The sequence below is a fragment of the Uranotaenia lowii genome, chromosome 3, assembly GCF_029784155.1.
Source record: "Uranotaenia lowii strain MFRU-FL chromosome 3, ASM2978415v1, whole genome shotgun sequence".
NCBI lineage: Eukaryota > Metazoa > Arthropoda > Insecta > Diptera > Culicidae > Uranotaenia > Uranotaenia lowii.
In genome coordinates this window covers 84,433,806-84,458,465 of record NC_073693.1, presented here as the reverse complement: position 1 = coordinate 84,458,465, position 24,660 = coordinate 84,433,806, and the positions used below count along the sequence as shown (strand labels likewise).

The following is a 24,660-nucleotide window of genomic DNA, read 5'->3' as shown; positions in this document are numbered from 1 at the left end:
TATTTCATGAAAGTCATGACATGATTTTTTTATTCATCCGAAAGCTTATAGAGAATTGGGATTTCTACGATTAACACGTGATTCAATTGATGTTATTACAACTATTTGTTTTCTACAACCTATCGATTGTTCATAAAATACATAGTATCAAAATACACTGGAGTCATTTCCAGACAATTTACAGACAAAGATGTAAAAAGAACCGGCCACTAGAAATCCGAACTGCGCCGTATGACGTCGTCCAGAAAGGCGAGCACCGTTTCGCTACTGAACTGTCAGGAGCCCATCCCGGGTGGGCCACAACTCACCAGGCAGAAGCGAATCTCGTCCACATCCAGGCCCCGCTCGGCGCACAGCTTGTCCAGGTACTGTTCGAACTCCTCGAAGTCCAGGGTTGATTTGCTAGAAACAGCAGAAAAGTTAAAATGTAGGAAATTCAATGATATAGTTTATTGATTTTACTTTGGATAAACAAAAAAAAATGGAACCATTTTTCAACTTATCTTCATTGATTTACATTTGCGGTTCGAATTTCAGATTCCGATTTCATATTTAGAATTAAAATTTAGATTGACATTTTTCATTTCAGAGTTATATTTCAAATTTTAGATCTCTGGTTTTAGATAAAGGTATTTAACATTCCCAAGTAACTAAAAGTTCCGTAAAACATTCTCTTAAAAGCTTACTCAGCCCTGCTCAAGGGCTGTATAGCATTCTATTCAGCTAGAAATTTAAGTTCATATCCACACTTTCAAGTTCCATATCCAAAGCTGAGTAGAAGGCTATTCAGCCTTTACATGAGCTTTGAAAAAAAAAACAGAAAAAGGACAAAATAAAGCGTTCACATTTTTTTTGTTATTAATCTTACAATTTACCAATGAAATCTGTTTGTTTTAAATCCTTTTCTCTAAATGAATATCATACTTACTCTAAAACTTGCTTCTTTCTTGGGGATTTGAACCTGAACTCTCCTGGTGAAAGCTGAGCATGTTACCTTTGTACCATGGGCGATTCTTATGGTATCGATGTTCAGAACATCAATTTAAACAATTTAAGGACTATCCCTTCTCAAAGTAGGCTTTTTACCAAAAGATAAACAAACAATCACGGAATTAGATTCAGCAAGATTTGGAATTGAGCTAACGTTAGTATAAAGTTTGATGATATTTTTGTGAAATCTTTTTTGCACTACATTCTTTCTTCTACTTGTTTCGAAAGTTTAGAAAGAAAACTTCTTAAACTATCAAACCAAGAAGAGTTACAGAAGGACTTATCAGAAGAAAATGGAAAATTTAGTGAGGATTAAAAGCAAACTGAAAAAGGAGGCAACAACCAGAAAATCGTAAGTTTTGGTAAATATTTTTGTTCCTTCTGAGTGTCTATTATGTTTTATGATTTTCAGGATGCTTTCGAAGGTTTGGACAGTTTTGAAAATGAATTTATAAAACGGTTCAACTAATCGGAACGGTCCGTTGTCCTAGACGGAAAACCTATACTATCAACTGATAACCCTGTGCTTGGTCACTATCCTGCTTGATTCGACCTTATTGTTAAAGTAATTTGCAAGATGAGTCTATCAATGAAATGATTATCACGATGCTCAAGTTAGAGGAGAAAAATAACTAAAATCCTAAAACGACGTTTGATTTGAGGTTTGAAACATTAAATTGAATTCATTAATAAAAACGGTTTATCTTAATAAAATGTTATGGGTTTTCATTAATTTTTGAAAATTTACCATTTTCATCATTTTAAGCTTTCAGCATCTTTCTAAACTCATCTGGAGTTTAAAGTTTTATTCCTATATAATTTAAAACCTATAAATAATTCCTTTGACAGAGTAGTAATAAGGATGTAATAATAACTTAGCGAAGGAACATTAAACGAAAAATCGGATTGTCAACGAAGAGATGTGTTTTTTTGTTTCGGTTTATTAGATATAAATATTGTTCAAATTTAAAACGTGAAATGAATTTTTAAGACAATCTTTAAGATTTATGACATCTTTCCATTTGGATCAAAACAGTTGATTTATTTGTGGGTTTATTCCGTTGTTCGTATATTCGTAGCTCTGATTTTCTGTTATTCTTTCTTGTGCAAAATCTTAACGCTTACGTTTGCATTGAAGTTCCTTAGAAGTTCCTCATGGAACCAAAAAGTTCGTAACAAGTTCTGCATGAAACCAAAAAGTTCGTAAGAAGTTCTGCATGGAACCAAAAAATTCGTTAAAAGTTCGTAACGAAGCACGATACGCCAAATTGAATCCTGGATTTTTTAAGGTACTTGGAACGCACAAAAATGTTCCATGCTACTTGTTTAGACTTTTTATGTTCGTTCAGAAGTCCAAATCAAGCTCTTTTTTTCATTTCTCTCGAGTACCTTTTATCCAGCCAAATGTGAACTTTTGATGCACAAAATTAAGTATCTTTGCGACTTTTGGTTACTTGGGTTGTAGTTTTCTGATTTTCGATAAGATGTCGAATCCAGATTCCGATTCAGATTTCAGATTCAGATTTCAGAATCAGATTTCAGATTCAGATTCAGATTCAGATTTCAGATTCAGATTTCAGATTCAGATTTCAGATTCAGATTTCAGCTTCAGTTTTCAGATTCAGATTTCAGATTCAGATTTCAGATTCAGATTTCAGATTCAGATTTCAGATTCAGATTTCAGAATCAAATATTAGATTTAGATTTCAGATTCAGATTTAAGATAAAAATTTCAGATAAAGGTTTCAGATTCAGATTTAAACTTCAGATTTCAGATTTCATACTCAGATTTAAGATTCCGATTCAGATTCAGATTTCAGATTCAGATTTCAGATTCAGAGTTCAGATTCAGATTTCAGATTCAGATTTCTGATTCAGATTCAGATTTCCGATTCAGATTTCAGGTTCAGATTTCAGATTTCAGATTCAGATTTCAGATTCAGATTTCAGATTCAGATTTCAGATTCAGATTTCAGATTCAGATTTCAGATTCAGATTTCAGATTCAGATTTCAGATTCAGATTTCAGATTCAGATTTCAGATTCAGATTTCAGATTCGGATTTCAGATTCAGATTTCAGATTCAGATTTCAGATTTAGATTTCAGATTCAAATTCCAGATTCAGATTTCAGATTCAGATTTCAGATTACAGATTCAGAATTCAGATTTCAGATTCAGATTTCAGTTTCAGATTTCAGATTCAGATTTCAGATTCAGATTTCAGATTCAGATTTCAGATTCAGATTTCAGATTCAGATTTCTGATTTCATATTCAGATTCAGATTTCAGATTCAGATTTCAGATTCAGATTTCAGATTCAGATTTCAGATTCAGATTTCAGATTCAGATTTCAGATTCAGATTTCAGATTCAGATTTCAGATTCAGATTTCAGATTCAGATTTCAGATTCAGATTTCAGATTCAGATTTCAGATTCAGATTTCAGATTCAGATTTCAGATTCAGATTTCAGATTCAGATTTCAGATTCAGATTTCAGAATCAGGTTTCAGATTCAGATTTCAGATTCAGATTCAGATTTCCGACTTAGATTTCAGATTCAGATTTCAGATTCATATTTCAGATTCAGATTTCAGATTCAGATTCAGATTTCAGATTTAGATTCAAATATTAGATCCAAATTTCAGATTTAGAGTTCAAATTCAGATTGCAGATTCAAATTTAAGATTCAGATTTCAGATGGAGATTTCGGATTCAGATTTTAAATTCTGATTTCAGATTCAGATTTCAGATTTAGATTTCGGATTCAAATATTAGATTCAAAATTCAGATTCAGATTTCAAATTGAGATTGCAGATTCAAATTGAAGATTAAGATTTCAGATGCAGATTTCGGATTCAGATTTCAGGTTCAGATTTAAAATTCATATTTCAGATTCATATTTCAGATTGATTCAAATATTAAATTCAAATTTCAGATTTAGATTTCAGATTCAGATTTCCGATTCAGATTTCAAATTCAGATTTCAGATTCAGATTCAGATTTCAGATTCAGATTTCAGATTCAGATTTCAGATTCAGATTTCAGATTCAGATTCAGATTTAAGATTTCAGATTCAGATTTCAGATTCAGATTTCAGATTCAGATTTCAGATTCAGATTTCAGATTCAGATTTCAGATTCAGATTTCAGATTCAGATTTCAGATTCAGATTTCAGATTCAGATTTCAGATTCAGATTTCAGATTCAGATTTCAGATTTCAGATTCAGATTTCAGATTCAGCTTTCAGATTCAGATTTCAGATTCAGATTTCAGATTCAGATTTCAGATTCAGATTTCAGATTCAGATTTCAGATTCAGATTTCAGATTCAGATTTCAGATTCAGATTTCAGATTTCAGATTCAGATTTCAGATTCAGATTTCAGATTCAGATTTCAGATTCAGATTTCAGATTCAGATTTCAGATTCAGATTTCAGATTCAGATTTAAAATTCTGATTTCAGATTCAGATTTCAGATTCAGATTTCAGATTCAAATATTAGATTTAGATTTCAAATTCAGATTGAAAATTCAAATTTAAGATAAAAATTTCAGATGAAGGTTTCAGATTCAGATTTAAACTTCAGATTTCAGATTTCATACTCAGATTTAAGATTCAGATTCAGATTCAGATTTCAGATTCAAATATAAGATTCAAATGTCAGAGCTGAACAAAAATTTGTTTTGCAATGATCATGCTTCTAAATAAAATTTCACTCGCTCATTTTTACCATCTTTCATTTCTTCTAACTCTCTATCCGTCTATATAAAAACATAATCTTGAATTGTTCTCTCTACAAAGGACATCTTTTTCACCATAAGGCCGATAATCTCATTAACAATTTCAGATTCAGGTTTCAGATTCGAATTCCCGATTTCATATTTAAGATTTGGATATGCAAAGCAAATTTTGAAATCTGCTTCAAGTCTTCAAGTTGAGATTTTAGATTCTTAATCTAATCCTTTTGTTTCTAGTTTAGTTTTGAGTTTAATTTCAAAACTCAGATTTTAACAAATTTCGGAAATTCTTAAAATATTTAGGAAAAAACTCAATCTAAACTTACCGGAACGAGAAAAACGCCACCCCCGTTTCGGTCAGCGTAAACACCTTCTTCTCCATCAGTTTGGCCTGCTGCATCCAGGCATCGCTCTGGGACAACAGTATCCGTTTGCCGTCACCCTGCAGAGTGTTCTGGGCCGGTCTATATTTCGCATAAGCAGTGAATTGAACTTCCAGGCTGGGCAGTTCGGCAGCAACGATTCCTTTGGCCATTTTTACAATGCAACGCAATTTTGAAGCACAGGAATTCCGGGCTTGATAGATTTGGATTTGCTGGAGCGGATCGAAATGTACTGATGGATTTTTCACAGAGGCACAAAAGTGAGGCCTTGTTTACATTCCTGTTGTCATGGCCGAATTGATTCCGGTAAAAAGCATGGCGCAAATGGTGGTGTGAGTTAAGCATGGGTGCAAACATGTTGGGTGAGAATCCGTTGATGGAGTTTTGGTTCGGTTATTTTGCGCAAGGGATTCCGGAACATTGCAAAAAAAAACGCATACAGCATTTTCATTCATATGTGCTGTAAAACAAAACAGATCAAAGCTTGAGCATGAACCTTTTTTCAGTTAACTTAAAATTCGTTTCGTAGTTGGCCATATTCTATGCAACGTCAAAATCTTAAAAAAAAAAGTCTAAATCCCTAGTGAGTATCATCAACGGTTCGAAGGTTTAAATTTGTGGAAGCGCTATGCTGGCCGCACTATTGGTCCGGTGCAGAACATCGCATGCAATTATCGGCAAAGCTGGTACGGTATCTGTTGCCAGACAAAACAGATACCTTTGCAGCTCATCAAGACCCAACAAAGCACCGGAACCCCCCTCGGACACCAAATGGTTTTACAAAGAAGTTTTGGTATCATTAAAACAAAAGGTTGAAGAGGTATTTTACTTGTTTTCTTGGAACATAAAAACAACATTTGATTTCAGATATTCGAATTTCAAACTGAAAACAGATTTTAATTTCCTATTTCACTCTCTGGAGCCACCATAGCAGATTCTTTATTTTAATTTCCATTCTAGAATACGAATGCTTAAACATTGGCTCCAGAGAGTCTGATTTGAAAACCAAATTTCTCATGATTTTTATAATAATGCCATTCCATTTTCAAAATTTCAGCTTTTTAGCTCATGGAAGCACCGGAAGCCTAAAAGTGGCGATACGGCGAAGCCATCCGGGACAAAAGATGATTGTTGTGCTTGTCCCTCGCCGAAGCGCAGCCATCCGGCCCTGGAGCAGCTAAATTCCATCCGTGAACGAGCCCAGAAAATTTTCGAACAGTATGCCGTCACAGAAAAATTAAGCGCCCTGGTGAAAAATGGCAAAAAGTGTGTGAAGGAATTTAGCATCAAAGATATGGAGAAAGCGATCGACCGGAACTTATACTCGTTGGAGATGAAGTTGCGCGGAAAGCGACAAGGTTTGCCGGAAGCGAAGAAATGTTCACGACAGAAGGTTAAATCCGACTCAGAGGCGTCAAGCAAAGAGCCGGGCGATGGGAATGTAAAAATTATAGAATCTTGCAAGAAAAAACAGGAAAAAAATAAGGATAAGAAACCATAAAAGGTGTTTTAAAAGGAAGTTGATTAACGATATAAATAAATACTAACTGAACCACACATGGTATTCGATCTAATGATCAATCCATTAATTAAATTTTCTAACGAGACAAAAATACAAAAAAGATCAGTAGTTCACGGAAAGATTTAATTAAAATTTCACTTAAAACTTTAACAACTCTAATTGTCCGTTTTTTTCTCCTAATTTTATCAAAACCTTTATTTCTGATTGCTTTAATTCTGTATGCAGAAAAGTTTTGGACAAATATCAATTTTTCCTCTTGAGTGCTTTATGTTCAAGAGGATCGAGACTTCTCTGCTTCTACTGATAGAAAGTGATAACGTGTAATTGTCAAAGGGAATTGAGATTTCCGCTTACACAAAAGTGTTATTCACAGCAGATGGAGACTTCTGCACTACACTTTGATCTTAGCCTTCAGGCCGAGAAGCGATACATGGGGACTTCTATCCCAGGAAAGTTTTCACAACTAACTTCTACAGAAAGCTAGTACAAACACGCGTTGAGACTTATTTTCACAAAAAGCGAACATGTATTCGTGAAAACTTGATACTCCGGATGAAAACTTAGTCAAATTGATAAAAAAAATATAATTTTTTGTCAGTTTTGTCTTTTATCTCGAATTTGTCATTTTTTTGCCATTTTCATCATTTTTGTCATATTTGTAAATCTTGTCATTTAAGTTTTGTTATTTTTGTTCTTTCTATCGTTTTTGTCATGTTTTCAATTTTTGTCATTTTTGCTAGTTGTGTCATTTTTAACATTTTCATAATTTTTTGTTTTTTTTGTCATATTTGCCGTTTTTGTCAATTTTGTCATCTTTTGCAATTTTTTGTCAGTTTTATTACTTGCTTCAAATATTATCATGTTCGTAATGTTTTTGTCATTTTTATCTTTTCTGTCACTTTAATATAATTTTTCTCATTTTTGTTATTTTGTAATTATTGTTATTTCAGTTTTGTCCTTTTCGGTATTTTTATTCTATTTGTCATTTTGTCATCCCAAGCAAAGAAAAGTCGCGTTTTTACTTAAAGATGGAACTCCGAAGTTCACATTTGGCTGAAAAAATGTTTTACGGGAACTTCACGTGACTCTTGTCGCATAGAAGTTACTCAGGAAATTCCATCGCCCTTTGAAAGATTAAACTTCTAAGCGCTTTTAATGGAACTTATTTCAGGTAGGTCGATAACGTTCGCGTAATGAACTATTGCTGGATTGGTCGAGAGGCTGGTGAGTTTCATTGCAACCTAGAGAGCAGCGGTCCAATTCTCTAGGCGTAAGCAGCTTTTTTAATCAAAACAATATAATTATAACCAATGAGATAAACCATGATAGACCGACAACCTAGCAATCTGACATCTGTCAACCGGATTTTTTTCCGGCCCGTAGAAGTTTCTTGACATTCTCTTAGAAGCTGAATAGCGTTATCTACAGCCAACTAAACGAACTTTAAAGTAGCTTTAAGAACTTGAATTTTGGGCTGATTAGCATTCTCTTTAGACACAAACGAGAGCTGATTAAGTTTCTATGGAACCTTTTAAAGGGAACGCTGGTTGCTTGGGATGTTTGTTATTTTTATCATTTTTGTCATTTTTGCTATTATTGTCATTTTTGTTAATTTTGTCATTTTTGTTATTTTTTTTATTTTTGTCAATTTTGTCATTTTTATCAATTTCGTCATTTTTGTCATTTTTGTCATGTTTGTAATGTTTGTCATTTTTGTCATGTTTGTCATTTTTGTCATTTTTGTAATTTTTGTAATTTTTTTCATTTTTGTCATGTTTGTCCTTTGTCCTTTGTCGAAAATTACAAATAGAAAAAATATACCAAAAAGGACAAAACTGAAATAACAAAAATGGCAAAAATGACAAAAATGATAAAAATGACAGAATTGACAAAAATGACAAAAATGACAAAAATTACAAAAATTACAAGAACGACAAAAATGACAACAATGACAATGTCATTTTTGTCGTTTTTGTAATTTTTGTCATTTTTGTCAATTCTGTCATTTTTATCATTTTTGTCATTTTTGCCATTTTTGTTATTTCAGTTTTGTCCTTTTTGGTATATTTATTCTATTTGTAATTTTCGACATTTTGTCATTTTGTCATGTTTGTTATTTTTATCATTTTAGTTATTTTTGCTGTTCTTGTCATTTTTGTCATTTTTGTCATTTTTATCATTTTTGTCATTTTTGTCATTTTTGTCATTTTTGTCATTTTTGTCATTTTTGTCATTTTTGTCATTTTTGTCATTTTTGTCATTTTTGTCATTTTTGTCATTTTTGTCATTTTTGTCATTTTTGTCATTTTTGTCATTTTTGTCATTTTTGTCATTTTTGTCATTTTTGTCATTTTTGTCATTTTTGTTAATTTTTTTTTTTTTTTTTTTTTTGCATTTATTTAGGACCTTTTTTGGCATTCGGGTCCCTGATGTTTTAAAGTTACAAAGTAATGTTAAATTTTATCGTACAATTGGATTGATTTTAAATATTCTAACACTGTTGTTGCTCTTTCTTTGTCGTCTGCTAATGCCTCTCGAAGGTTACCCGGTACTCCGTGACTGATCCGTTCCTCTTCCAATTGTGGGCACATTGCGATGATATGTTTCACGGTTAATACTTCGTTGCATCTGTGACATAATGGACGGTCAACTCTGTCCAGAAGGTACGAATGTGTAAGTAATGTGTGTCCGATGCGTAAACGTGCTAGGATCACGTCATCTCGTCGATTCCCCAAGAATGCAGCTTTGAATGGAAGCACAGTGTTTTTCACTTCGCGTAATTTGTTGGTTAGGTTTGAATGCCACTGCATCTGCCATCGGTTAATGAACTGTGCCTTGATGATTTTCCGTGTTTCCTTGATGTCTATAATCTGGTTTTCATCCTCTGGCAGTTCCAAAGCCTTTTTTGCTTCAATGTCTGCTCTCTCATTTCCCGGAATCCCGATATGACTGGGGACCCAGAAAATAACTATTTCTGATCCCATCTCGACGATCTGATTGAACAGGGTTTGTACAGAGTCCTTCCATCTGGAGTTTAATTTGCATTTTTCAAGGTTTGTTACAACGCTCATGGAGTCAGTACATATAAGATATGCTCGAGATTCTCGCTGATCGACTATCCAAGTCAGAGCTTGTTTGATTGCTTCGCTTTCTGCTGCGAAAATACTGCTAATGTTATTCATACGCTTTTGGAATACGAAGTCATCACACACTACTCCATAGCCGCATTTCGAGTCCTTTTTTGATCCATCTGTATAGATTGCTTTGTGAATACGGTATTTTGTTTGCCGTAATTCGTTGAAAATGTGTCTTAGATCGTTCGATGTTGAGCCTTGGGAAAGTTCGTGGTGAAGGCTTTTGTCCACGTTGAGTTTAAGCCGTTTCCACGGAGGGCATTCTGGAAATTTGAAGACTGTTGTTCTTGGCAGCTGTAGTTCTAATTCGGCTATCAAATTAGATCCTCTATCGATGTAGCTGTTAGGCTGGATTCTAGATCGTTCTCCCCACCTTTCGTCGGAACTTATATCGCTGTTGCTGTCACTGCTGAGATGGTTTATGTTATCATCTTCAGAGTTTTCCTCGATACGATCAACGGCTAGACATCGGGAAGTATAAATCACGGTTCGCTGATTAATCAATGTTTTCAAACTGGGGATTCCGGTTTCGGCTTGTAGACTAACCACTGGACTTGTTCTGAAGGCTCCTACGATTGCTCGAAGTCCTGCGTTGTGCACTGTTTCCAACGACTGATGAACTTTACCTTCCATGGCTGATAAAATCGGTGCTGCGTAAAGAAGTTTTTCAAGTATAGTTGCACGATATAGTTTTAACAGGGTGTTTCTATCTCCACCCCAAGTCCTAGCAGCTATGCTCCGGATAAAAAGGACTCTTTGCTGGCAGGCTGCTTTCACTTCTTCAGCGTGGGCACGATATTTCAGGTGTTGATCGAGGATAACGCCTAAGCATTTGTGTTGGTTTTTGCGAGGCACAATCGCCCCATTGAGCGTTAACTTGCTCGGAGTTGTCGGTTTTTTTTTTACGTGGTGTGCGGTAGATGACAGTTGCACTTTTTTCAGCTGATATTTTATATCCGGTTTCAGTTTCCCAGGACCCTAAATGGTCAAAAGCTGTCTGAAGCTTTCCTTCTGTTTGCTCTGCGTTTTCGCCAGTTGCGATCAAGATTACGTCGTCAGCGTATATCAGGCATTCAACGGTTGAGGGTAGATAACTAGTAAGGGTATTTATAGCCAGCAAAAACATTGTCACGCTTAACACCGAACCTTGGCAAAGGCCGGTTTCCATTGACTTGAGACTCGACGTATTTCCGTTTATCGATACTTGGAAATTCCTGCTTCGTAGCATTTCTTGAAGGTAGTGCACCATTTTTCCACCGATATTGTTACTCACCAACTGCTCTAGGCAAAGCCTGCGCCAGGTAGTATCGTAGGCTTTGCTGATATCCAGGAATGCTACTTGAGCTATTTTGTTTTTGTTAAAAGTGTCACGGATAATCTTTTCGAGGGTACAAAGGTGATCTGTTGTGCTTCGTCCTTTCCGGAAAGCGTATTGACGATTGTATAGCAGGTTTTTCGTTTCTAGAAGATGAACCAGGCGATTGTTGATCATCCTTTCGAAGACCTTTCCCATGCAGCTGTTGAGGTAAATTGGGCGATAGTTTAGAGGATCTGATCGTTGGCCTTTACCTTTAAAGATGGGGACAACAATCGATTTTGTCCATTCCAGGGGATAGACTGATTCCTCCCATAATCGGTTGTATGTCTCTAACAGAACAGTTTTCCCATCTAGAGGGAGGTGCGAAAGCATCGCGTAGTGGATGTTGTCAGGTCCTGGTGAGGAGCCTTTTAGTCCCTCCAGAGCTTCGTCGAGTTCATATCTGCTAAACTTTTGGTTGTGCTGGCCTGAATCTGCCGGGATAAGCAATGTATTGGATTCGACCTGTCGTTTGTGATTGAGGAAACGTTCACTATACGCACTTTCACTGGATACTTTTTGAAAAGCGTCTCCCAGGGACTCGCATATGGCTTTAGGGTCTGTAGTCGTTTCACTTTCATAGCGGATCGAGGTAATTTGATGGCCCCTCATCTTTCCTTGTACTTTCCGATAATTGCTCCACATTTCCTTCAATGGGGTCTGTGAAGAAAAAGTTCCTGCCAGTTCTTCCCAACTTTTCCTCTTCGCATTTATGATCGCTTCTTTTGCAGCAGTGTTGGCGTTTTGGAAGGTGCTCTCAAGTTGATCTGGGTTTAATCTGTTGGCTTTCAGTTGTCTCAATGCTTTCCTCCTTTTTTTGACGAGCTCTGCGATGTCTTCATTCCACCATGGAACGCTCTTTTTTCCAAAAGTGCCTTTCGTCTTGGGAATGGAAAGTTCTGCAGCCTCGAGGATAGATTTTGTTATATTTACTACTTGGCGTTCCACGTTGCTGTCTCGTTCAAAGTTGAGTGCATTTTGGTACTGCTCCCAGTCGGCGTCCTCGATTTTCCACCTAGCTCGACTTTTTGGTGGTATTATCCTTCCAGGAAAGACTACACTGATCGGTAAATGGTCACTGTGGAGTCCCGGGTCTAGACCTTATTAAGATCCAAATCCAGACTGCCGCACAACTGACTTGATTGCTTGCTACACTCTACAAAGGTCAGTTGTGCTATCGATTGCTAAACATCGTCGGTTGAGTTGGGCTCTCATATATTGTCTGCATGGTCTGTATGGTGGGAGCGCAAAGACGATTTATATCAAGATACCACATTCTCCCCGTTCTTAATAATTGCTTCATTATTATTATCATCATATTATTTTTATATTGCCATGGGCTGAACCCGGCTCTTAACATTATACCGACGGCCATGGGCTAAAACCCGGCTAACTATCGGTTGCCATGGGCTGAAACCCGGCTTTTATTCTTCTACCGATGGCCATGGGCTAATACCCGGCTTACTATCGGTTGCCATGGGCTGAAACCCGGCTATTAATAATTCGACGGCCATGGGTTGAAACCCGGCTCACTATCGATTTAGTATTTATATTAATCTCAAATTAAAACACAAATTATAATCTCAAATTAAAACACAATTTTCCTCTCAAATTAAACACAATTTAACTCTCAAATAAACAACACAAATGCAAGGCTTAACCATTGCGGGCTGGTGGTTCTACCAAGCATATTAAAATCTAAAAAATTTATAACATATTCGCCTTATTAGGCGATCGAATCCCTCTGATGCCCTAATGGGCTGGCGGTTTTGTTTTAAACCTATATTACTCTCAAATACAAAACACAATTGCCCTTTTTGGCGGTCGGATCCCTCTTTGCCCTAATGGGCAGTCGTATACCGCTAATGCCCTGGCGGGCGGTCGAATCCCTCTTGCCCATACGGCTTTGTATGACCAGTGCTGGGTTTCCCTGAAGCACTGGCCCCATTCCTCCTTCCTCACTGAGGGAAAATGCAAAAAAACACCCTGGCATGGATCGCCAATGTGGAGTCCCGGGTCTAGACCTTATTAAGATCCAAATCCAGACTGCCGCACAACTGACTTGATTGCTTGCTACACTCTACAAAGGTCAGTTGTGCTATCGATTGCTAAACATCGTCGGTTGAGTTGGGCTCTCATATGGTCGGGATTCGACCAGATCGAACTGAACGCCATCAGCAGTTTTCCGAGACACTTGAGTTTAATGTTCTAATATTTTCAATTTTAGACTAAATAGGTAATACTTATTAAACAGAACCAATAGTTAATACCCTAAGGAGCACATACCAGTGAATAAATTTACTTGTTTTGGTCCCACAAACGAATGACATGAGTTTTAAAATCTGCAGTTTGAAAATTTTCTCATGGCGTTCAGTTCGGTCTGGTCGAAGCCAGGCCATATATTGTCTGCATGGTCTGTATGGTGGGAGCGCAAAGACGATTTATATCAAGATACCACAGTCACTACTGTAGGCATCTGCTGACACGTTGAATTCGAGTAGTCCGGCTAGATCCTCTGAGCAGAGAGATAAATCTAGGCACGACATACTGCCGTGGCGCTGATCGACGTAGGTAATTGGTTCTCCATTATTTAAGATGATCAAACTATTTTCTTCTGCGAACTCTGCTATCGTTCTGCCCCGCACGCTAACGTGATCTGCGCCCCACAATGGGTGATGGGCGTTGAAGTCTCCAACCAACAATTGGGGCTTCGGGATTTGATTGATGAGTATGGTTAGTTCAGAATTGGTGATGTTTTCTCTTGGTGGCAGGTAGATATTGAGAATGTTTACGTTGTACGGCGTTCCGATTCTGATGGCTATAGCCTCGAGTGCACTTTCGAGCGCTATTTCCTCACTTTCGATGTCTTCTTTGACAGCCACTATGACTCCTCCTGCCGCTCGGTTTCCTGTCATGCGTGGTCTGTGGTAGACTTTAAATCCATTGATGCGTGGACAGTTTAGAGAATTGCACATCGACTCTTGCAAACAGATAACTTGTGGCTGATTTTCTTGAATCAAGATATCTAGTTCGGCTTTTTTGGGTCTGAGTCCTTGCACATTCCACGAGATAATATTGGGTGCAGTGTTCGATGATGTCCTACTGGAAGAACGATGAGTAGGCTGGCAGAGCACGGGTTGAGGTATGACGTCCCCGCTCCCGCTTCCTCGATCGTCTTCCCCTGTAGCCAGGGGTGGGGTGGTTACTTTCTCTTCACCGGCCCCCAACCAGTGAGGATTATTTCTCCTGAGTGCAGTAATTCCATTAGTTCCGTTAGAGTTTCCTGTTGGGTCGCGTTCGTTGATGCCGATAATTCCATTTGTTTCATTAGAGTTTCCATTTGGGTTGCGTTCGTCATTGCCGTGGATTCCAGTTTCGTTGTCTAAAGTTCCAAAGTCGTGTCCGTTTTCGATTGCAAGTTCAGTCATAATTTGGGAAAGGTTAGGGTTTTGCATGCTGGTCATTCCTGTTTTTTGGGGGTCGACCTCTTCTTTTCACGACGACTTCAGGCTGAGTTTGAGCTTCGTTTGTTTCTTCAGTTTCCATGGTTGGACACAGTGGAAGTGAATTTTTTGAGCTCAGCCTCTGCTTTTTCAGCATTGGTGTCTCATCATTTGAAGCAGTTTTCGAGTGGGCGGGATACGATGGTTCGTTGACTTCTGTTTCCATTTCTCGTTCAGATCCGGTTTCAGAAATATCATGATTGTCTTCGGCAGCCTTGAGTTTAGCTTTGAGCTGGTAAAACTCCTTCGCGATTTTTCTCAGTTTTTCCATTTCTGAACGATATTTCTTAATGTCTTCAGTTTCTTGTGAACGATTCACTTTTTCTTTGAGGCTGGCATTTTCCTCTAGCAACTTGGCGATCTGCACTTCTTTTTCCTGATCTTTTCGAAGCTGCTCGAGACGTTGTTGCGCGCCGCATACATTAGCATAGGAATTTTCCGCGTGTTTTTTTGCGTACTCTTTCCTTGCTTCTCCAAAGGATATTCCGCTGTCGACTTTGAGTTTCACTATTTCTTCCTCTTTTTGGTAGACTGCACATTTTCGGGATGTTGGTGGATGATTCCCTTTGCAGTTTTTGCAAAAAGGGTCCTCTTCACACTCTTCGTCTTCGTCCATTTCATTTTCATGGGATTTTGAGCAATTCTTACATGTTGGATTATTCTGGCATTTGTCTTTAGTATGCCCGTAGGTAAAGCAACGGTAACAAAGTAGAGGTGAAGGATAGAACAGTCGCGTTCTACAATTGATGATACCCATTCGTATTTCCTTCGGAATAACAGTGCCTGAGATTGTAAGCACTACAGTTGGTGTGTTGATTCTTTTGCCGTTTTCCTTTCGCGTTATCCTGCGTGCTTTTATAACGCCTTGTGAGGTTAATTCTTCCACCAGCTCATCGTCAGTTAACGAAATCGCTTCCTTGCAGCTTATAACGCAGCGACTAATGTTGAAGACAGGGTGGGGAATAACTTGAATTTTTGTTCCGTCGATAAGCTCTTTCATGTTGATCAGTTTTGTTGCTAATCTAGAGCTGCGTGTTTTGATAACATATTTCGAACCGTTTTCTTCGGTATAAGCGGCTTCGATTTTCCCGATGGACTGGTCAATAGATTTGCTAACAATGAACGGGTTCTGCGGTAGCGGGTGTTTCTCGTCGGCTGAGCTCAGCGATAATATTATTAGTTTTCCGAATGTTCCTAATCGGTCCATGTATTCAGGTAAGGTTCGATCATTTTTATCGGGAGGATCGCCTGTAGTAGTTATCCCCGTGGGGGGATTTAATGCAGCCATAGTGGCTGCCCAGTGTTTGGGCGCTTATTAGATGACCTCAGCACGAGATTTTTGTATTCCACGATAAAATTCCAAATCGACAGATGCGTTCTCACCGTAGTGAGGAACGACTACCCTTTGACCTATTTACACTTCGGTTCACCCAAGGGTTCAAGGTACAAGTGACCGGCAATGCGTTTCCGCCTGAGCGGGTAACGACTACGCTTTTCCTTTATAAACTACTTTGGCCAAGCGTTAAAGGTACGACCAAAGTAGGGACGTTTTACCCTCTTTTCCCCCAGAAACTTGTTCAACACGTCCAAAAGGTACAAACAAGCTCTGCACCTCAACGATCAATTTGAAAACGATCGAGTTTGATGGGGCCGCACGGTGTCTTAACTACTCCACACCACAGAGAACAGAGTTCGAGCTGGAGCTCAACACGTGTGTGTGAATACCAACCTAAGTTTCAAACCAAATGCGTAAGTGGACTAACATACATAAGATGTCGCTACCGGTACACCTATTTTGGTTTTCATTTTTTCGACACGCTTAGAAATTAATACTCATCGCTTATCTCAAAGGAGGCCAGTGCAATATATGACAGTAACACAAATTTTGGTGTAATAAATTTCAAAACATCATGATTTAAAAAAAAATGCAAATAATATTTCAATCACAATTGAACGCTGTCATATGCCCCATATTGTTCAAACAATTTTGGCGCTGAATTGAAAGTTAAATTCCAAGTGTTAAAGTATGTGTTGGGATTTTACAATCAGTTGACAGTTTTCTAGAACAGAAAATGTGAACATAAATGTTATAATTGTAAACTATGGCTCGATATTCTGGTTGATGTTACCTGAGATCGATAGATGAGGACTTGTAATTCCGGTTTAGTAATCAGTAGGAATGATTAAAGTTATTTATAAACATGAGTTACAAGATAACATCAACCGGAATACCGACCCATAATTAACAATTATAACATTTATGTTCACATTGTCTGTTCTAGAAAACTATTTACTGACAGACATACTTTAAAACTTGCAATTCAACTTTCAATTCAGCGCCAATATTGATTGAACAATATGGGGCATATGCTGGGACATATGACAGCAATTAAAGTATGATTGAAATATGATTTGCATTTTTTTTTTAATCAAGATGATCTTAAAATTTATTACACAAAAAGTTGTGTTACTCTCATACATTGCAATGGTCTCATTTGAGATAAGTTATGAGTATTAATTTCTAAGCGTGTCGAAAAAATGGAAAAATATGTGTACTGGTAGCGACATCTTATGGATGTTAGTCCACTTACGAATTTGGTTTGAAACTTAGGTGGGTATTCTCACACACGATTTCAACAAATTTTTGTTCGGGGCCCGATGTCTGTTCTCTGTGTCCACACGTTGGTAAGCTTCCAAAAATTGACAGCAGATGTCTCACTGTTGGCAAGGAGATATTGCTGTTGGTGGAGCTTTTCGCTTGCAACTAGGAGGCTAAAACTTTAGCCCTGCGAGCTTTACTTGCACGCAATGTTGCACGCAGCTGCAACCTAGTTGGCTTGTTGACAGCTAACCAAAACAATACAGCTGTATTCACTAGCTGCGGCGAAAGATAATGTCTATTTTAAAGATTTCACAACGCGCTTCGGCAAAATCCTTCACTTCCTTCTAACACTTAGCGATCCAGTGTTTGAACTGGAAGTAACGCTGATTGGAACGGTGACGATTTTCGCACGAAATTTGGTAATCGAATTTCGACCGATTGAACTGAGATGTTTTCAATACCATTGGTACAAAACGTTGTCCTTGTTAATTTTGTCATTTTTGTTATTTTTTTTTTTTTATTTTTGTCAATTTTGTCATTTTTATCAATTTCGTCATTTTTGTCATTTTTGTCATGTTTGTAATGTTTGTCATTTTTGTCGTGTTTGTCATTTTTGTCATTTTTGTAATTTTTGTAATTTTTTTCATTTTTGTCATGTTTGTCCTTTGTCCTTTGTCGAAAATTACAAATAGAAAAAATATACCAAAAAGGACAAAACTGAAATAACAAAAATGGCAAAAATGACAAAAATGATAAAAATGACAGAATTGACAAAAATGACAAAAATTACAAAAATTACAAAAACGACAAAAATGACAACAATGACAATGTCATTTTTGTCGTTTTTGTAATTTTTGTCATTTTTGTCAATTCTGTCATTTTTATCATTTTTGTCATTTTTGCCATTTTTGTTATTTCAGTTTTGTCCTTTTTGGTATATTTATTCTATTTGTAATTTTCGACATTTTGTCATTTTGTCATGTTTGTTATTTTTATCATTTTAGTTATTTTTGCTGTTCTTGTCATTTTTGTCATTTTTGTCATTTTTATCATTTTTGTCATTTTTGTCATTTTTGTCATTTTTGTCATTTTTGTCATTTTTGTCATTTTTGTCATTTTTGTCATTTTTGTCATTTTTGTCATTTTTGTCAATTTTGTCAATTTTGTCATTTTTGTCATTTTTGTCATTTTTGTCATTTTTGTCATTTTTGTCATTTTTGTCATTTTTGTCATTTTTGTCATTTTTGTCATTTTTGTCATTTTTGTCATTTTTGTCATTTTTGTCATTTTTGTCATTTTTGTCATTTTTGTCATTTTTGTCATTTTTGTCATTTTTGTCATTTTTGTCATTTTTGTCATTTTTGTCATTTTTGTCATTTTTGTCATTTTTGTCATTTTTGTCATTTTTGTCATTTTTGTCATTTTTGTCATTTTTGTCATTTTTGTCATTTTTGTCATTTTTGTCATTTTTGTCATTTTTGTCATTTTTGTCATTTTTGTCATTTTTGTCATTTTTGTCATTTTTGTCATTTTTGTCATTTTTGTCATTTTTGTCATTTTTGTCATTTTTGTCATTTTTGTCATTTTTGTCATTTTTGTCATTTTTGTCATTTTTGTCATTTTTGTCATTTTTGTCATTTTTGTCATTTTTGTCATTTTTGTCATTTTTGTCATTTTTGTCATTTTTGTCATTTTTGTCATTTTTGTCATTTTTGTCATTTTTGTCATTTTTGTCATTTTTGTCATTTTTGTCATTTTTGTCATTTTTGTCATTTTTGTCATTTTTGTCATTTTTGTCATTTTTGTCATTTTTGTCATTTTTGTCATTTTTGTCATTTTTGTCATTTTTGTCATTTTTGTCATTTTTGTCATTTTTGTCATTTTTGTCATTTTTGTCATGTTTGTCATTTTTGACGTTTTTGCAATTTTTGTCATTTCTGTCATTTTTTACATTTTTGTAATTTTTGTCATGTTTGCCATTTTTGTCATTTCAGTTTTGTCCTTTTTGGTATATATATTCTTTTTATCATTTTCGATATTTTGTCAATTATGTCATGTTTGTTATTTTAACATTTTTGTCATTTTTTCTGTGCTTGTCATTTTTGTCATTTTTTTCATGTTCGTCATGTTTGTCTTTTTTGTCATTTTTGTTATTTTTGTAGTTTTTGTAATTTTTTTAATTTTTGTATTTTTTGTAATGTTGTATTTTTGTAAATTTTGTAATTTTTGTAATTTTTGTATTTTTTGTACAGTTGTAAATTTTGTAATTTTTGTAATTTTGTATTTTTTTGTAATTTTTGTAATTTCTGTTATTTTTGTAATTTTTGTAACTTTTGAAATTTTTGTTATTTTTTGAAATTTTTGTAATTTTATTATTTTTTTCAATTTTTGTAATTTTTGCAATTTTTGTAATTTTTATTATTTGTCGTTTTTGTCATTTTTGTCATTTCTGTTTTTTTGTTATGTTTGTCATTTTCGTCATTTCTGCCATTTTTGTCATTTTTGCCTTTTTTGACATATTTGTCATTTTTTTCTTTTTTGTCATTTGTGCAATTTTCGTAGTTTTCGTCATTTTTATTTCATTCATGTCAGTTTTGCCATACTCGTACACCATACCATTGCCATGACATAAATTGCAAAACAAATTCTATTTGCCATTTTTGACATTTTGTTATGTTTGTTATTTTTATCATTTTTGTCGTTTTTGCTATTATTACCATTTTTGTAATTTTTGTCATTTTTGCCATTTCTGACATGTTGGTCATGTTTGTCATTTTTGTCATTGTTGTTATTTTTGTCATTTCTGTCATTTTTATCATTTTTGTAATTTTTGTTATTTTTCTAACTTTGTCTTTATTGTAATTTTTGTCATTGCTGTCATTTTTGTCATTTCTGTTTTTTGTCATTCAAGTTGTTTTTTTCAATTTTTCACGTTTTTGTCATATTTGTCATTTTTGCCATTTTTGTCATTATTGTCATTTTTGTTATTTTTTGTCATTTTTGTCATTTTTGTTTTTTTTTGTAATTTTTGACGTTTTTGTTATTTTTGTCAATTTGGTTTTGACGTTTTTTTTTCCTTTTTGTAATTTTTGTCTTTTTGACATATTTGTCATTTTTATGAATTTTTGTCATTCCTGTCATTTGTGTAACTTATGTCGTTTTCGTCTTTTTTTTGTTTTTTTCTTTCTTGCCAATTTTGCCATACTTGTCATTTTTTTTGGTCATTGTTGTCGTTTCTGTCATTTTTATCATTTTTGTAATGTTTGTAATTTTTAGTATTTTTGTTCTTTTTGTCATTTATACCATTTTTGTCGGTTTTGTCATGTTTCTCATTTTTTTTAATCATTTTTGTAGTTTTTGTCATTCTTGTAATTCTTGTCATTTTTGCCATTTTTGTCTTTTTTTACATATTTGTCATTTTTATGATTTTAGCCTTTCGTGTCATTTTTGTAATTTTTGTCGTTTTTATTTTATTTTTTTTCATTCTTGCCATTTTGCCATACATTTTTAATGATTCCTTTATTTGAAACGGCTCATACCTTTAGGCTTTTAGGAGCCAAACTCGTTTTGTATTTTTACAATTTTACAATCATCATCAAAATATGAATATATTTTTTGCAAAATAATTCAATAAACAGAATCAAAAACATTCTCGGTGCATGTGTTTTGATAACCATGCATAATTGAATTCATCCCTGGATTTCGCCGGTGTTTTGATGGATGAAACGTCAAAAGTTCGCCGCTCGGCTGTCCCGCGCCTTTGATGGTGTTCGTGTGATACTGCGAATGTTAACCTCGCCGTTTTGTTCTTGTTCGATGGTCGTCGTCGTTTGATATGCGTTTCTTGCTGACGGGCTGATGATTGTGTGGTTGGAGAAAGATATTCTTGCTTCCTCTATTGAAGTTCTGTGTTAAGTTGCTATCGAAATCGGAAAATTTTACAGGATAAAGGCCGTCCACCCACCCGGAATCTGTTTCGTTCCAGCAGGCTCATCCTATGGCCGCTCGAGTGCTGTTTTTGGCGAAGATTTTGTTATGATTTATGCGTGTTATTTTCGTGTTATGGTGTAAATTGTATGTTGGAAAGTTGAAACATTCGCGTAATCGCGGTGCTTCGCCCATAAGTTGAAGGAAATTATCAACACGGCAGCGCGGATCCGGATAATGTGTTAAATTCGATTGCGGTTCTGAAAATCAAAGTTACTAGTTAATATCGGAGTGCGTATATCTAATCGATGAGATTTCGGGAAGCTCTTGAACGGAAAAGGGTTAATCGGCAATATAGCTAAAACCCATCAAGGAAACGTAATTTACGATCCAAACAAAACAACGTCGTAGAAAGAGTTTTTGGTTCCCCTTCCTTCGAACGAAATTCACGGACAGCACCCGCTTCATCATCAAAACAATAAAAACGGTGACCAAATTTCGTGGCACGATTGAAGCGGAAAGCTCGAGGCCCGAGTGGATGTGATTTCTCGGTTGTGTCCTCCTTCTTCAAGCGACAACAACAACATTAGCAGCACCGCCTTAATCCGCGTTAGTGCAAAAATTGCCTGCAAAGGGTTTCGAAGAAAGGGATTCCACGGTTCTATTTCCAGCCCGCTGCGGAATCAGCCAAGCGGATACGAAGATGTTTAATGGTGAGTTTATCGTTCTTATTAGAGAGGGTAACTTCTGTAAATGTATGTTTTCACAAATCGGTAAACGAAGTTGATCTCTTACATTTTGGGGATGAATTATTCTAAACTAGGAAAAGAGATCAAAGTTTTATGATAGGCAGTATTCTATTCACATTCAAATATTATGTTTTTTAGAACTTTAAAGTTTAAACATTGGCTTTGGATTTGTACTAATTTGAGCATTTTTATTTTAAATTTGTCTCAGTCTGATAAGACCAATTGAAATACGAATTGTTGGTCTAAATTATGTATTGAATAAATTTTGAACTCTTGTAATCTGAATTTAAGTCCCAATTCCATTTTCTGTAATCTTGATTCTGATTATTTCGAATTCTGAATCGAAGATATTGATTTAAAATCAGGTCTGCTTTATTATTTGAATCTATGTTCTGGTTTCTGAACTATTTATATATCTACGAATTAAATCTAGTTGTTTAAGCCAGTTCAAGTATCCAGAATGGAGGTGATGATGAAACGTTAAATCAAAGTTATACTCTATGTCAGTTCTAGCCGGGTGCAAGTCTATTCGGGCCGTTCTCCAAAAAGCTGAATTATCATGCTTGACTTCAACATAAAATCTTTGCTCGAAATCTTTTGTCGATCTAACATATCAATCGGACGGCACATTTTAAACAGACATAAAGGATGCTTACGATGAAATTGCTCTAACTTTTTAACCGTTGGATAGAATTTAATAAAAATTTGGGTGGATTTAGTTCATAGTGCATTGTTTACATCTTGCAGGTTTTGAAGTCCTGTGATCAGAACTCGCGGGAATGAAGTCGAAAGAACAGCTCGTGCGTTATAAAATCTTGCGCATTTATCACGAGATCAAGGATCTCTAGGATCGTTCGGATGGCGTCCACCGTAGATCTCCCTTTCCGAAAACCGAACTGTCTGTTCGACAGTCCACTTTCGCCTTCTGTGTAGATAATAAGTCTATTTAATATAATCCTCTCCAGCAGCTTACCAAGGGTGTCCAACAGACAAATGGGTCTATATGATGATGGATGCCCCGGGGGGTTTCCCAGCTTTAGGTAGTAGCACCAACTTCGCCGTTTTCCACGTATTGGGAAAAGATCCCTCGTCGAGACACTTTTGTAGCACCACTCTGAAGGTATCCGGAATGGACTGTACCGCCACCTTCAGCACTGCATTTGGGATTCCGTCCGGACCTTATTCACCGCAAGTTTCTTAGCGATAGCCACAAGTTCTTCGTTCGTTACTGGCTCAATGTCTTGGGAACCCGCGTCTTACGGGGTAAGTGGCCACTGCGTCGGGCCATGCTGCGGGAAAAGATGTGCAACGATCTCTCTCAGTTTTTCCGGACACTTTTCGGTCGGCGACCTTGGGCCACCGAATCTCGCCAGTGCAACTCTATAGGCTTGGCACCATGGGTTATCATCTACGCTCTGGCATAACGCTCTGTAGCAGTTTTCTTTGCTTGTTTTAATAGCTCGCTTAAGTGCCACCCTGGCTGCTCGGTAAACGGCACCTCTCGTTTCTCTGTCGGCTTCGTTTCTTGTCCGTTGAGCTCGTCGCCTGGCTTTTAGACAGCTAGTACGAAGCTCAGCTATTTCTGAGGTCCACCAGTAAGCTGGTCGTCGCCACCACTTCGGTGTATTCCTTCTGGGCATGGTCATGTCGCACACCGCTACCATCATTTTCGTCAGCTGCTCAGCATTATGGACCTGCGATGCTTCCTGCATGTTGATAGCTTCGGTGCACACTTCCTGTTCGGATAGGTGACCGAAACTAATTTTCTGTAGCAGATCGGGTGTATAACAGCTCAGAACTAAAAGAGCATTTTATTAGTATTAATTTTAAGGGTAATAATCATGAAGAACTTACAATTTTAGTTCCTGACTCGTATTTACATCAAGCCACGCGTGTGCGGATTTTTGGAGACGTTGTAAGCCTAAGAGATCTGTATTTGCTCGACTTTAGTTTAAGAAAGATAATTTGATAATTAGAAATTTGATAACTTACATTTTAATCTCGTAGATTGGTAATCTTTTAGTTTCAGGTTTAGCGAACCGTAACTCGAACAAAGATAATCAGCTTATTTTAAGCTGCTCGTATTCCTTTTATAGGAAGAACCTGAGAATCTGGTGTTAAACTTGATTTAGATATTAAAGAATATTTCTAATCCACGAGAAACTTACTTTTCCACTTGATGTTGATAACTAAACACAGGTTTTAGCAACCGATTTATAATTTTTAGCGATATCAAATAAACGTGGTAAATTCTTTTCCCGGAAACTTTTTTCTATTCAACTTTTTTCCTCCTACTCATTCTTTCTTCTCCTACTTGTTCTTTCGTTTTACTTCTTCCTTTATCTTTCTTTCTTTCTCCTGTCAGATTTCTTGTCAAGATAGTTCTACTCATCAGGTATGCTCAATTTTGGCGACTACACTGAGCGATTTTAACACTTCCTTATCGAAAACTTTGGTCTTCCATCTCCGCTCATGGACTGGCAGTTGCCTTACTGCCACCGGATTTCGGTCTCCTACGCTATAACGTATCGCCTGGTGATCGCTGTGGGTATAATCGTCACACACTCTCCAATTCATGTCAGTTTTTAATGATCTGGTCTGGTATTCCATGCTTGCGATAGATGCTGGTAGATCCAGTGTTGCAAAGCTCAACCTCCAGTCTCGCGAAGGACTCTAGCAGACTGTGGCCCTTAGGATTGTTGCACCTACTACCCCAGTTCACTGCCCAAGCGTTGAAGTCTCCTGCTATCACTACAG

General features: G+C 36.2%; 3 protein-coding genes across 3 annotated transcripts in view; 2 read left to right on the top strand and 1 right to left on the bottom strand.

Annotated features, from left to right (window-relative positions):
* Positions 1-21: 21 nt before the first annotated feature.
* On the bottom strand, positions 22-5,415 carry LOC129758576 (uncharacterized). The gene is made up of 2 exons (XM_055756110.1): positions 5,053-5,415; positions 22-402 (listed from the first exon to the last, which is right to left on the bottom strand). The coding sequence occupies exons 1-2, from the start codon at positions 5,259-5,261 to the stop codon at positions 276-278; spliced, it is 336 nt and encodes a 111-aa protein (XP_055612085.1). The 5' UTR covers positions 5,262-5,415; the 3' UTR covers positions 22-275.
* A 195-nt stretch (positions 5,416-5,610) lies between these two features.
* LOC129758575 (uncharacterized) lies at positions 5,611-6,710 on the top strand. Its single transcript, XM_055756108.1, has 2 exons — positions 5,611-5,929; positions 6,167-6,710. The coding sequence occupies exons 1-2, from the start codon at positions 5,738-5,740 to the stop codon at positions 6,608-6,610; spliced, it is 636 nt and encodes a 211-aa protein (XP_055612083.1). The 5' UTR covers positions 5,611-5,737; the 3' UTR covers positions 6,611-6,710.
* A 14,344-nt stretch (positions 6,711-21,054) lies between these two features.
* Positions 21,055-24,660, top strand: part of LOC129755773 (serine/threonine-protein phosphatase 4 regulatory subunit 1-like) — a 474,134-nt gene continuing 470,528 nt past the window's right edge. Inside the window, exon 1 of the mRNA XM_055752419.1 lies at positions 21,055-21,867. Within this exon, the coding sequence (XP_055608394.1) occupies positions 21,858-21,867 (10 nt within the window). The 5' untranslated portion in view covers positions 21,055-21,857. The remainder of the gene's footprint in view (positions 21,868-24,660) is intronic.

What these genes read in the sequence shown, in the direction of transcription:
- LOC129758576 (XM_055756110.1), bottom strand. Translation starts at nt 5,261, where the DNA reads ATGGCCAAAGGAATCGTTGCTGCCGAACTGCCCAGCCTGGAAGTTCAA. An exon ending in GTGGCGTTTTTCTCGTTCCG is followed by an intron (nt 403 to 5,052) that starts GTAAGTTTAGAT and finishes TGCTGTTTCTAG; the next exon opens with CAAATCAACCCTGGACTTCG.
- LOC129758575 (XM_055756108.1), top strand. Translation starts at nt 5,738, where the DNA reads ATGCTGGCCGCACTATTGGTCCGGTGCAGAACATCGCATGCAATTATC. An exon ending in TAAAACAAAAGGTTGAAGAG is followed by an intron (nt 5,930 to 6,166) that starts GTATTTTACTTG and finishes TCAAAATTTCAG; the next exon opens with CTTTTTAGCTCATGGAAGCA.